The 13,938-nt window shown below is 45.0% G+C and overlaps 1 protein-coding gene across 1 annotated transcript in view; it reads right to left on the bottom strand.

Annotated features, from left to right (window-relative positions):
• The window catches only part of LTBP3 (latent transforming growth factor beta binding protein 3), a 275,491-nt gene that overhangs the window by 249,584 nt on the left and 11,969 nt on the right, over positions 1-13,938 (bottom strand). Inside the window, exon 2 of the mRNA XM_063437804.1 lies at positions 506-793. Coding sequence (XP_063293874.1) covers positions 506-793 — 288 coding nt within the window. The remainder of the gene's footprint in view (positions 1-505; positions 794-13,938) is intronic.

The raw sequence follows: 13,938 nt of genomic DNA, 5'->3' as shown, positions 1-13,938 counted from the left end.
ACAGAGTTTTGCCGTGCATGCACAGTTACCTTACAATGTTCCCCTATGGGGAAACATTGGATTGGCTGATATCAAACTCAGCCAAGGAGGTACCCGTTTATATTTCTAATGCTGTAGTGTTCCTTTAACCCCTTAAGGACACATGACATGTGTGACATGCCATGATTCCCTTTTATTCCAGAAGCTTGGTCCTCAAGGGGTTAAAGAGCAAGTAAGTATAATGCATTATTAAAAATGTATAACAGATTTTATGAGGTTGCTTGATTTATCTCCTAATTTACACTTATTTGATGGCTCAGTCTATGCACCAAAACCACTTTAGCTTAATAAATAACTGCAACAGGATGAGTGGGAGAATAATAATTGTAAAGGAAAAGAAAGTAGAAAAGATTGTGATAGAAATTGTGAATGGGTGTCTAAAAATTACATGAAAAGGCAATTGTAAGAAGACAAGGCCAGAGATTTTAATGGCCCTCATCATTTCTAATATGTAATAGAGCAATACCTTCAGATGAGCTGTGTCCTGGGCCAAGTGGGACAGTGAGAGCTGACTGGCTTATTTTTGCTCCCCTGCCATCTGGTTCATCTTCTCCAGTGATGACTTGCACTGCGTACACTGCATGCTTTCCTGAGGATGGCTCCATACCTTCCCCTTCGCCCACCTCTCCTGCATTTCTTGCTCCTCCACTTGTTGCAGGAAGTTGGCAAAACCGGCCTGTGAAATCAGGCGGGCAGAGGCAGTGATTGTTTGAAGAGCATTGTCCACCATTCATACATGGCAGAGGACAAACCACTGTGCAGGGAAAGAGACAAAAGAGAGTTACGTGGATGACTTGGTCAGCAAGTGAAGATGAAACTTTGCAACTTTCATCTGTTCATCACTAAAATGCTTAGTGCCAGTTAATATGTGATTTATGTTTACAGATTGTCACTCTGAACTTTCTTCCATAAGGAGATTTTATTAGATTTGTTACCACTACTAATTTTAACATGGCAGACAGACATACTATCTACCATACTTACTGTCTATATAGTGCCTGTGCTAAGTTTATTTAACTGAAGTGTATTAAAATTATTTAATATAAGTGCATAAGTAAAAATATACAATTTGAAATATATGAACAAAACCACAATTTAATAGATAAAGTGCATTAACTAAATAATTAAAGTGACAGTGCTTTTCAAGGGACAATATAGTCATTGATTCAATGCATCTCTATGAGGAGATGCTGATGGGCCAGGGTGGCATTTGGCTCCACCCTTGGCCCACCTTCTTGGCTGAGATCACCAGAATTGACAATCTCAGTCAATCCAATGCTTTCCTATGGGAAAGCATTGTGATTGACTGAGATCATTTCTTCTGATGAGGTCAGCCAAGGAGGCAGATCAGGGGCAGAGCCAGCCCCAGCAAACTAGAGCAAAGGTAAGATTTTATTATATTTAGGGAGGCTAGAAGGTGTTTTTAACATGTTTGTGTTCCTGACCCTATAGTGTTCCTATGACTATATTAACAATACATATAATAAAACTACTCTGTATCAAATAAATATTATTAAGCTGATACAGCTTAATGTTTCTGCCAGTATTAGCATTTGCCATGGCAATATTCACAATGCTCTCTCACGGCTCGCAAAAAGACGCTGCCAGAGGTCGAACTTGCACTCTCCTCTTCAATATAGAAGCAAATAGGGCCTGGAAGTGCATATATATATATATATATATATATATATATATATATATATATATATATATATATATATATAGGTTTAGGGTACTATATATATCAGTACTCACTCTTTTTATATGCACATTGGAGGTGGTTTGATACAACGAGAATGCAAGACCGATGAATCTAAGAGGATCAAGTAGAGAAAAAAACGGACTGTGCTTTCCATGAGGATCTTAAATGAAACAAAACTGAAAAGGGGTCTAGCATCCTAAACCAATAAAGTTATAACCACTAAAAAAAAAAAAAAAAGTGTTTATGGTGCCAGGAATGTCCCAGTGCCATCCCAGTTAATTTGCTAACTGCAGCCCCTGTTTCCAGCATTTTCCTGCAGAAGTATCAGGTTTGCTCTGCTGAGAGTGCACTCAGGTAGTGAATCTAGCCATGTATTGACAATTAGACATTTGCAATTAGTTTCCGTCCAAATTTATATTCGGACGAGTTCCGGTAATTTGGATACTTCCAAATGTCCGAAGTGCTGAACCGAACCGAACAAGTGTCGAATTGCCCAAGTCCCGAATTGCCGAATTTCGGAAGCGCCGAACTGAACCAAATTGCCGAATTTCGGAAGTGCTGAAGTGCTTCAGATTTCTGAAAAGTGGCAAAACAGGAGAGGGAGGGAAAATTAAGGGAATGATGACAGGAATCTTACCCTAACCCTACCTCTAACCCTACTCCTAACCCTAGCCCTAACCCTACCCCTATCCCTTACCCCAGCCTTCCTCTAACCCTACCCCTAATCCCAACTTTCCTCTAACCCTACCCCCACCCCTAGTAGGGTTAGGGGTAGGGTTATGAAATTGCCAAAGTCCTGAAGTCCCGAATTGCCAAAGACCCGGGCTTCGGAAGTGCCGAACCGAGAAAAGGGCTGAAATCTAGAATTTCGGAAGTGCCGAACCGAACCAAAGTGCCGAAGTCCTGAATTTTCGGAAGTGCTGAACCAAACCAATTTTTTTGACAATGCACATCCCTATTGAAAATGCTTAGCTGAGTGGGGCCATCAGGTTTCTCCAGTAGGAGATCTAATTCATGGGTACCTGATAATTTGTCAAATCAATCTGAAATGGTTTGATAAATAACTGTGAGATGGCACCAGGGCACTCATCGCACCATAACCAGTAAAGTGGGCTGTAGTGTGGAATGTTCCTTTAAGGGCATATACCTAGCACTTAAAGAACTATGTATCAGTAAAAGAATTGATATTCAGTTACCAAAGCTAAATGCATATTTTGTTCTAAAATTCATCCCTTAATTAACATTAAAACTTTGCAAATCAATATTCTGATTTTCAGGCACACACTTTTGCTTTTTTTATATTGCAAAGCCATACCTTCTTAAAATCTTGATTCCCTCTTGTCTTCTCTCCTCACTTATTTCCTATATCTGAGTGTGATCTCAGGAACTTTGCTCTATTCCTCCCTCCCATACTCCTACCCTTCTAATGTCTCTCTACCCCTCACTTAATTCTTAATCCCTTATATGTACGTAACTCATATTTCCCATTTTCGCCTTCCCTACGTCTTACTTTCCCCTAAAAATTATGGTTATAACAGATCATAAGAACCTCTCCTATATAGCAGATGCTAGAAGGTTGTTCGCCCGGCAGGCTAGATGGTCTCTATTTCTTTCGCGCTTCCAATACGTTATTACATATAGACCTGGTTGACGTAATGCCAAAGCTGACGCTATCTCTCGACAGTATGAACCTTTAGAATCTGTTAACCCCACTCCCGAACCTATTGTACCTGCATCTCAGATAATAGCTGCTACCCGTTTGGTTATCTCATCTCCTTTCCTTGATAGCATTAAGACATACCAAACCCAAGCCTGTTGGTAAACTATACGTTAAGGTAAATGACAGAAAGAAGTTGTTAACTTTATTTCACTCCGCCAAAACTGATGGTCATCCGGGGGTTACCAAGACTTATAAGGGCCTCCTTCAACAGTTCTGGTGGCCTTCACTTAAGCGAGACGTGGTGGATTTTGTACAGGCTTGTCGGGTCTGTACGCAGTGTAAGTCTTCTAATGTGAGACCCCTGAGTCTACTGATGCTTCTACCTGTACCCAAGACACCATGGACCCACTTATCCATGGATTTTATTGTAGACCTTCCTCCTTCTGATGGGCAGACAGTGATATTAACTGTGACGGATAGGTTCTCCAAAATGGCACACTTTATTCCGCTTAAGAAACTGCCTTCTGCGGTTCAGCTTGCTCAGGTGTTTGCCAAGGAAGTGTTCTGCTTACATGGGATACATCGGGATATCGTATCTGACAGGGGCCCTCAATTTGTCTCTCGGTTCTGGAGGGGCTTTTGTGCTGAGATGGGGGTCTCCTTGTCGTTCGCTTCCTCCTATCACCCGCAATCTAATGGTGCAGCCGAACGTGCTAATCAGTCTGTGGAATTGTATTTGCGCTGCTTCACTAATGTGCACCAGGACGACTGGTCTTGCCTCCTTCCGTGGGCTGAATTTGCCAGTAATACGGTGTCTCATTCGTCTACTGGCTTAAGTCCTTTTGTGGTTGCTTATGGGTTTCAGCCTTCTGTCCTTCCTGGTGCGTTCTCCGACAGGGGAATGCCCGCCTTGGACCAGCACCTCGCTTCTTTGTGGGAGATGTGGGATCAGGACCATGTTGCGCTGTCTCGTTCAGCAGCGGCTCGGAAGAAGTTTGCTGATCACCGTAGGGGTGCGGCCCCTTCGTATGCTCTGGGTGATAGGGTTTGGTTTTCCTCCAGGAACCTCAGTCTCAAGGTTCCCTCAATGAAGTTTGCTCCCAGATTTCTTGGTCCCTACAAGGTGTTACGTAGGGTTAACCCTGTTTCATACTCCCTGGACTTGCCTCCCTCCATGCGTATTCCGAACACGTTTCACGCCTCGCTTTTGAAGCCTTTGCTGTGTAACCGGTTCTCTCGTCCCCTCGGGCGGCCTGTTTCCCCTCGCGCTGTCCCTAGTGATGTGTACGAAGTGGCTGCCCTCCTCGACTCTCGTGTTTCTATGGGTCGGCTGCAATATCTGGTGGATTGGAAGGGGTACGGCCCTGAGGAGCGGTCTTGGGTTTCGAGCTCTGATCTGCACGCTCCCTCTTTGGTCCGCTCCTTTCTTGCCCGGTTTCCTTTGAAGCCTTCTGCTTCCCGCCCTCCGGGCGGTCTTTGAGGGGGGGTGATGTCAGGATCCCGCGGGCGGCTGCGAGGGGAGGCTGCAGTCCGCTCGCGGCACTCACCCTCCAGCCGTCCGCGGTCCCCTTCTCCTCGTGCGCTCGGCGAGCGGCATCGTCCCAGCCTCGGATGCCGCCCGCGTCTTCCTCTTCGTCCCCCAGCGGCAGCATGCATGACGCTGCACGCTGGGAGACTGCCCAGTTTTGTAAATGCCGGGGTCAGCCACCTGACCCGGCGTTAAAGGCACAGTGCCTCAATCACAGTGGGAGGTATAAATATCTCCCACGTGTGATTGTTAACTCTGATTGGAAATTATCCAATCAGAGTTAAGCAATGGCTTTAAATACTCACCTTTCCTGTCTCTCTCTGCCCTGTTGTGGTCTTTGCTTTCTAGTATTGCTGTTATACTTGTGGTTCTCTCTGGTTTACGTACTCTCTGGCTTGTTTATCCGACCTTGTGACTTTCTCCTACCCTTTGACCTCGGCTTGTCTCTCGTTATTCTGTCTTCTGGTTCCCCTTACTCGGCTTGTCTCCTGACTATTCTTTGTGTGCTTAGCCCAGCCACTCTAAGGTCCGGTACTGCACCTTTTCTGTGTGTATGTTAGTGTGTTTTGGTTCACAGAATCGTGACACTAACTGTCTATGTGAGAGGTTCAATGGGATCCTCAAACAAATGCCCCCGAAATTGGGAACGGTACCTCCCCCACTTCCTCTTCGCATATAGAGAAGTGATCCACAGGATTCTTCCCCTTCGAACTGCTGTATGGACGTAGAGTTCAGGGACTCTTAATATCCTATGAGAATACTGGGAAGGGAAATGTGACCCCGAAGAGACTCCCACTATCACGTATGTCGTCCAGCTCTGGGAGAAACTCAAGTAGTTGATGGGACTAGCCCATAAGAATCTCCAGGTTGCTCAGATCCGACAGAAAACCCAACACGCCAAGCCCGAGAGTTCATGGTAGGACAGGGGTTACTCATGTTACAGCCTACTAGGCAGAATAAGCTACAGGCTGCCTGGGAAGATCTCTACGGGGTTGTAGAAAGAAGGGGGAGACATCTTATGTAATTGCCAATGGAGCCCAAGCTCAGACCCGATGCATATGTCACATAAACGCGCTTAAAGTGCATTTAGAACGTGCTGCAGATATCGCTGTCATTAGCACGCCATCCCACACCGAGTCAGGGGACCGAGTGATCCCAGACCTACTGGCCGAAACCTGGAATGGGAATGACCTCACGCAGGTTCAACTAGGACCCCAACTTAGCCCTGAGGAGCAGTCCCAAATACAAGCTGTCCTGCAGCAACAACCCCACTTGTTCTCCGTATGGCCTGGTGCTACCACGTTAGCCCACCATGGAGTCGAGACCCCTGTTCAGGCTCCCCTCCACCAACCCGCCTATAGGGTATATTTGTCAAGAACTTGATGAGATGCAAGCCCTCGGCGTTATAGAAACTTCTTACAGCCCCTGGGCCTCTCCTGTAGTGCTAGTGCCTAAAAAGGATACCCGGTTCTGTGTCGATTATAGGCGGCTCAACGAGAAAACCACTACCAATGCCTACCCCTAGCGATGCAAATACCATCGAATCGACCTGAGCAGGGGATACTGGCATATTCCCCTAACTGCTGAAGCCATTCCCAAATCTGCCTTCATCACCACGTTCGGCTTGTTCAAATTTAAGGTCATGCCGTTCAGGATGAAGAATACCTCGCTCCCTTCCAGAAGTTGGTAGACCTACTACTCGAAGGACTACAGGATTTTGCATGTGCCTACTTTGACGATATAGCCATCTTCAGCGCATCGTGGGGGGAGCACGCTATTGAAAAGGAGTGCCTGGCTTTGGTGTGGGCTCTTAAAAGGTTCCAACCCTACCTCTACAGAAGGGAATTCAACGTCATCACCGGCCACAACCCTCTAGTTTGTATGAATTGAGTAGCAGGGGATAACGGACGCCTACTACACTGGAGTTTAGTCCTTCAACCTTTTGATTTCACCATTCAATACAGGCCTGGCAAAGACAACTGCAATGTCGATGGATTGTTCGGGCAAGGAGATGTATAACTCCACTGCTATGGTCGTCCACGGGGTTACCCGTTAGAGCAACCCTTATCCACCCTCTCCAAAAAGGGTGGAGTCATGGGAGATGGGACTCCTTGTACTTGTTCCCTTAATTATACTCCTGCCTTCGAATGGAATTGTTAACTTCTATTCGGTTACTGAACAGATTCTCTGGGGTCCCCTTGTTCGCAAATCATGTATAGGCTTGATTAGAATATTGTGCTTGTCCCATTCTAAATATGATAAAAATGAGGCTTGAGTATTAATCTGTGGATAGGTATTAATGTCTCTTTTGGATATGATATTGGAACACAAGGCTTGTTTATATCAAAGGACTCCTTATCTAAGAGGGAATCAAGATATGGCAAATGAGAGAGTTAGTTTATACTGAAACCAGACTTCCAGGCCACTTATGTGTGACTTCTCACACCTTACAGAGTAGTTCTACTGGGGTCCCAGCTTCAAAGAGGAATTTAGGTTGTAAGCTCTGACCTCCCATACAATCAAATTAACCCCTTTTGAAACTGACAATACCACCTCTACCAGGCAGCCAGTTCATATATGCACAAACATAACTTTAGTTTTACCAAACCAATCTAGGCGCTTTTTTGGTTTGTTGTGCACTAAGATCGGGGCTATTCGGTAATATAATTTTTGTGGGGTTCCGATACTGCTGTCATGTATTTTTGTGATATGTAAAAATCGTATGTAAGTTTTCCTATTTGAGAGATAATTGGATTAGCTTAATTGGAGCTCAATTATCTCTCAAAGGAAACCCCTGTGATTTTGTATTGGAAACCCCATGCTAGGGGCACTGCATAAAAACCAGAGTGTGCCCTAATAAAGTTCAAATTGCTGCTTTTACCCAATATGACTGGATGCGTCCATTATATTGGGGAAACGTTACACAAAGGGAATTCTTTCACTATATTCAGCACATCTGGAATGAGGACTAGTGGAGGATTGAAGGACCAAAAGCAATAGACTCACAAACCTGTGACAATTTCCTTTTCTGTAAATCCAGTAAAATGAAAATACAGAATAAAAAAAAAAAAAAAAGACCTACCCAAATCAGCAAATAATTTATACAAAATCTTGACCAATGAAAAAACATCAATGAATAAATTTTTCTACGGCGCAATGCGTTCCCACACATTTTGTTCCAGATGGTTATACACTTGAGCAGTGACAATTATAGTGTTAAAACATACGTACGTTTATTTTTTAAACTCAGAATTATAGCAAATTAAAATCCAAATTACAATATTTAGGCATACATGATGATGATGATTTTACATGATGATTTGGAAACATATGTCCATTATGATATAGTCTAGTTTGGCAATTTTTGTCTAAATTATGTAATTTAATTTGCTACATTTCTCAGTTTAGCAAATAACCCCTTGGTTAGATTACTTGTACAATTCCGGATGCAAAAATAAATCCAGGAACCTAGTAAGGTGTCAGGGTTTCTTTGCTGTTTTAAACAGCAACCCTTTCTGTTTCAGTGATTGAGTTTTCAGCTGCAATTACTATGAGCTGCTTCTGCTTGTTGCCACGGTTACTCACCTGTGAGTAGTAAACAACCCTGCTGCTAATCAGTTCTGCCTATTTAAGCAGCTAAGCCCAGAACCTCCTTGCCCTTGCGTGGTTTCCTGTTTCCCAGAAGTCTCCTTGTTCCTGTGTTAACTGTTTGCTCCTGGTTCCTGACTCCGGCCTTGTTCCTGACTCCGCTGCTCTCCGTGCTCCTGATCCTGGCTTGTCTGACTACCCGCTCTGGTGACTGACCCCTGCTTGATTCCTGGACTTTGCTTTTGTTATTTATTTGTTATTTATTAATAAAGGTGTTTTTGCATCTACTTCGGTCTCTGTCTGGTTCCTGGTCCCTGACATTACGCAAGGGCCATGAATACAGATGGTACAGGTGTAACCGCTGGCGGTTCCCTTATTTACCACTATAATGTCTTAAAGCATAGAACTTAGTAGGGCTAACCATACAGATATCTTAGCCATAATTTTATATAGTTAGTAAGAGATCCTCTATTTAACATATATAAATAATTGAGAATACAATATAAAATAAGGATTGTCTTGGAAGCAATAGATTTTGTCTTTTAGATATTTATTATATAAATATAGACATATCAAATCCATTATAGCAGAGTTTATAAGATGAAATTAAATGCTTGCAATATCATTAATAGGTTAACATACCCTTCTGATCATGTCATCATGTCAGCCTCTCAGTCATTTTCAGATGGAGCAGCGTCTGTCTCCAAGTCTCTCCTCTGTTTCTTAACATTTTAAAAGTACACCTATTTATACCTTAAGTGTCGTCATTTTAGAGTCACCATAGTTCATATATGAAAAAGTAACTTGTCTACTTTAAATCAATTTAGGACCTCCCTTAATTTGGCAAAGATACAAGGCCATAACTAAAGGGTGTATACGTCATGGAAATTTTCCTGACTTAGTTCAAGATGGCATCTTAAAGTCTGAATAGCTTATCTGTTGTTTATACTAAGACGTAAGTGCACAGTCGTGGGAGATTCCCGGATTTGGGGAAGTTCCATTAACTTGGGGTTACCACAGTATATTGTGTACTGAAAGAGTCGTAGTATAGCCTTGAAACTTGTTTATGCGTTATTGTTATTGTAATTCGTCTGGGACAAAATGGCGCAAACATATTATGCACTGAGGTTATTGCTTAAAGAAACATCTATGAAAAACAATATGTTCCATTTCTAACACCTTGTCAGTTTGCAATATCTCTTAAAGACAAAGTACACAGTTTAAGAAATACAACATTTCATTCTAAAACTTGTAATATTTGCATTTGCCCATAACACAGGCAAGACACCTATACCTAACCTATTTACCCGGTGGGACCAGCAGAACCACCATTTGGACCAGTACGCCCATCTGGATCCAGTACCCGGCCAGCCTGCGATTGCGGCCGCCTCTGCCTCACTTCCTGTTCTAGCACCGGTTGTAGCCTCCAAACCTGTAGCGGCTAGAGAAATGACTGGGTCTGTCCCGCTCCCTCAGTATTTTGGGGGCAGCACAGTGCAGAGAATTTATAAATCAGGTTAAAGGATACCTTGAAAACCTGCCCCAGGCATTTCCTACAGACAGTGACAAAGTTCACTTCATGATTTCTTTGCTGTCTGAAAAGGCCCTAGCTTGGGCAAAACCTCTCTGGGAGGCAGAGAAGCATATTTACAATTACCCTGAATTTGTTGCATCCTTCAAAAGGGTTTTTGATATTCCAGCTCGCTCCACCCCTACTGCCGAACTACTCATGTCTAATGCTCAGGGCACAAAAACTATTGTCGAGTATGCCAGTGAATTCCGGACCATGGCAGCAGAAGGTGGCTGGAACAACGATACTCTCGTGGCTGCCTTTGCACAGGGTCTCTCCGATGTGTTTAAAAATGAGATTGCAGCCAGAGAATTACCTAAAGATCTCGAGGAACTGATATCATTTGTCACCCTAATTGACATCAGACTCCGAGAGAGATCCTCATCCAAGGAGCGCCTGCGGAGGCCTCTTGTAAATTTGGCACCGAGCTTTTCTTGCCCACCCGAACCTCCCTCACCTCCCATGCCTCCTGGTCCTGAGTCCTCTGTCTGTGTGGAGCCAAGGCGGTTAGGCTTCTCACGCCTCTCGGTCGAGGAGAGAGCCTTTAGGAGGAGGGAGGGTCTGTGCCTATACTGCGGACACCACGGTCACGTGTTAAAGTTTTGCCCGATTCGTCCGGCAAAGGGCCCGCACCCAAGATACTGTCAGGGGCAGATCTTGGGTGGTCTTTCTGCAGACCCAGAGATATGTGTGCGCAAACCCTTGGTGCCTATTATCCTCTCCTGGCCTGATTCATCCATTGAAACCCGGGCATTTCTTGATTCTGGGGCCGCAGGCTTGTTTATAGATTGTGCATTTGCAGCAAAGCACTCTATACCCTTACAGTCTCGCAACTTCCCACTAGCCTTCGAAGCCATCGATGGCAGACCAATACAGCCAACCCACGTGACCCAAGAAACCGTGCCCATATCTCTGGCTGTAGGGGCTCTACATCATGAGACGATCCAATTCCAGGTCATTTCCTCTCCATATTGCCAGGTTGTTTTGGGATACCCTTGGTTACAGAAGCATAACCCCACAATTGATTGGCGCAAAGCTGAGATATTATCATGGTCCCAGCAATGCACATTGTCCTGTCTCCAGAAACCGGTCAAAGTTTTGGGCGCATGTTCTGCCTCTTCCTTACCCGCTGAGTACCAAGAATTCCAAGATGTATTTGACAAAGGTCAAGCCAGCGTTCTGCCACCACACCGTCCGTATGACTGTGGTATCGAACTCCAACCGGGTACCAATCCTCCCCGGGGCCGGATTTACCCACTGTCTGTAGCAGAGAATAGAGCCATGGAGGAGTATGTTACCGATGCACTGTCTAAGGGTTTTATTCGGAAGTCATCTTCTCCTGCCGGGGCCGGCTTTTTCTTTGTAAAGAAAAAAGATGGCGAGTTGAGACCCTGTATCGACTATAGGGGTCTCAATCGCATTACTATTAAGAATGCCTACCCCATTCCATTAATCACGGAGTTATTTGACCGCCTCAAGGGAGCAACGGTCTTCACCAAACTTGATCTGAGAGGGGCATATAATCTCATCTGGATAAAAGAGGACCACGAATGGAAAACCGCATTTAACACCAGGAGCGGCCATTACGAATACCTAGTAATGCCCTTTGGTCTTTGCAATGCTCCTGCGGTTTTCCAAGAATTTATAAATGATGTCCTGAGAGATATGCTGCAACAATGTGTGGTGGTTTATCTTGATGATATTCTGATCCATTCCACATCTCTCGAACCATCACGCAGACGTTTCTCGTGTTCTACAGAGACTTAGAGAAAATAATCTGTTCTGCAAATTGGAGAAATGTGAGTTTCACTGCAAACAGGTCACATTCTTGGGATATGTTATCTCAGATGCTGGATTCTCTATGGATCCGGAGAAACTTTCGGCTGTACTAAAATGGCCTCGACCTACGGGTCTTCGCTCTATACAACGTTTTCTGGGCTTCGCCAATTATTATCGGAAGTTCATACGCAACTTTTCTTCCTTGGTTAAACCTCTCACGGACATGACCAGGAGAGATGCTGATCCACAGCATTGGTCACAAGAAGCCATTACTGCCTTTGAGTCTCTCAAAGTCGCCTTTGCTGCTGCTCCTATACTGGCACACCCTAACCCTGCCTTACCATTCATTCTTGACGTCGATGCGTCTGAGACAGGAATAGGCGCCCTCCTGTCTCAACGTCCTAACCCTGAGAGCTCCAGGCATCCGTGCGGGTATTTCTCGAGGAAATTGAACCCGGCGGAATGCAATTACCAGATTGGCGATATAGAGAACTTCTAGCCATAATTTTGGCTCTCAAAGAATGGAGGCACCTTCTTGAGGGTACTTCAGTGCCAATCCTCATCCTCACAGACCACAAGAACCTTACATATCTTTCCGAAGCTAAGCGGCTTTCCCCCCGGCAAGCTAGATGGGCTCTCTTCCTATCAAGGTTCAATTATGTGGTTTCTTACTTGCCCGGTACTAAAAACATTCGGGCTGATGCCTTGTCTCGACAGTTCTCCCCTCCATCTAGAGAGGAGATAAACCCTACTCCTGTGATTCCTCCGGACCATATACTGGCAACCATCTGTACTAACCTCACCTCACCCCTAGGCGAGGAGATTCTGGCTGCACAAAGTAATGCTCCTCCAGAGAAACCTAATGGCCGTTGTTTTGTACCTATTAACCTACGTACGAAACTATTGAGTACATACCACGACCCCAAAGCAGCTGGACATCCAGGCAAAAACCAGTTAATATGGTCCGTCTCCCGGCAATTTTGGTGGCCTAGTCTCCGTTCGGATGTCACCGCTTTTGTAGCTGCCTGTCCTGTGTGCGCTCAAAATAAAACCCCACGATGCCCTCCAGTGGGTCTCCTGCAAACCATACCTAATGGTGAACGACCCTGGACCCACTTGTCCATGGATTTTATCGTAGATCTTCCGGTCTCCCGTGGCAATACAGTCGTTCTCATGGTTGTTGACCGATTCTCGAAGATGTCGCATTGCATTCCCTTGAAAAAACTACCAACTTCCCAGGAACTTGCAACAATTTTTGCTCAGGGAGGTCTTTTGTTTGCATGGGTTACCCAAAGTGATAGTCTCAGATAGGGGTAGCCAGTTCGTGTCCAGATTTTGGAGAGCTTTTTGTACGCAAATGGGAATTCAGCTTTCCTTCTCCTCGGCCTACCACCCGCAATCCAATGGTGCAGCGGAACGAGCTAACCAAACACTGGAACAGTTTCTGCGTTGCTACATTTCTGACCACCAGAACAACTGGTCTGATCTGCTACCCTGGGCGGAGTTTGCCCACAATTTTGCGATTAATGCCTCCTCCCGGCTATCCCCATTCTTGGAGAACTATGGGTTTCAACCGTCCATGTTGCCTGATACGTTCTTGCCACAGGGGATACCGGCATTGGAGGAACATCTCAGGGAACTCCGTTCCACTTGGGTGCAGGTTCAGAATTCTTTGCAACGCGCAATGCAGAACTACAAACTCCAGGCCGACCGCAGACGCCTTCCTGCACCTACCTATCAGGTCGGAGAGAGGGTCTGGTTGTCTTCCCGTAACCTACGCCTCCGTGTTCCCTCACAAAAACTGGCACCCCGATACGTTGGCCCATTTCGTATACTTCGAAGGGTTAACCCTGTAGCTTACGCACTTGATCTTCCTGCTAACATGCGCATCTCAAATGTTTTCCATGTTTCTCTCTTGAAACCGTTGGTTTGTAATCGCTACACCACCTCAGTGCCACGTCCACGTCCTGTTCTGATTGACAATCATGAGGAATATGAAATACGCAGCATCATTGACTCACGGGTCTTCAGAGGACAGATCCAATACTTGGTGCACTGGAAAGGATACGGTC

Source organism: Pelobates fuscus, chromosome 12 (assembly GCF_036172605.1).
Source record: "Pelobates fuscus isolate aPelFus1 chromosome 12, aPelFus1.pri, whole genome shotgun sequence".
NCBI classification, from domain to species: Eukaryota; Metazoa; Chordata; class Amphibia; order Anura; family Pelobatidae; genus Pelobates; species Pelobates fuscus.
Note: the sequence above shows the minus strand (reverse complement) of the source record. Positions and strands in the feature narration are given on the sequence as shown.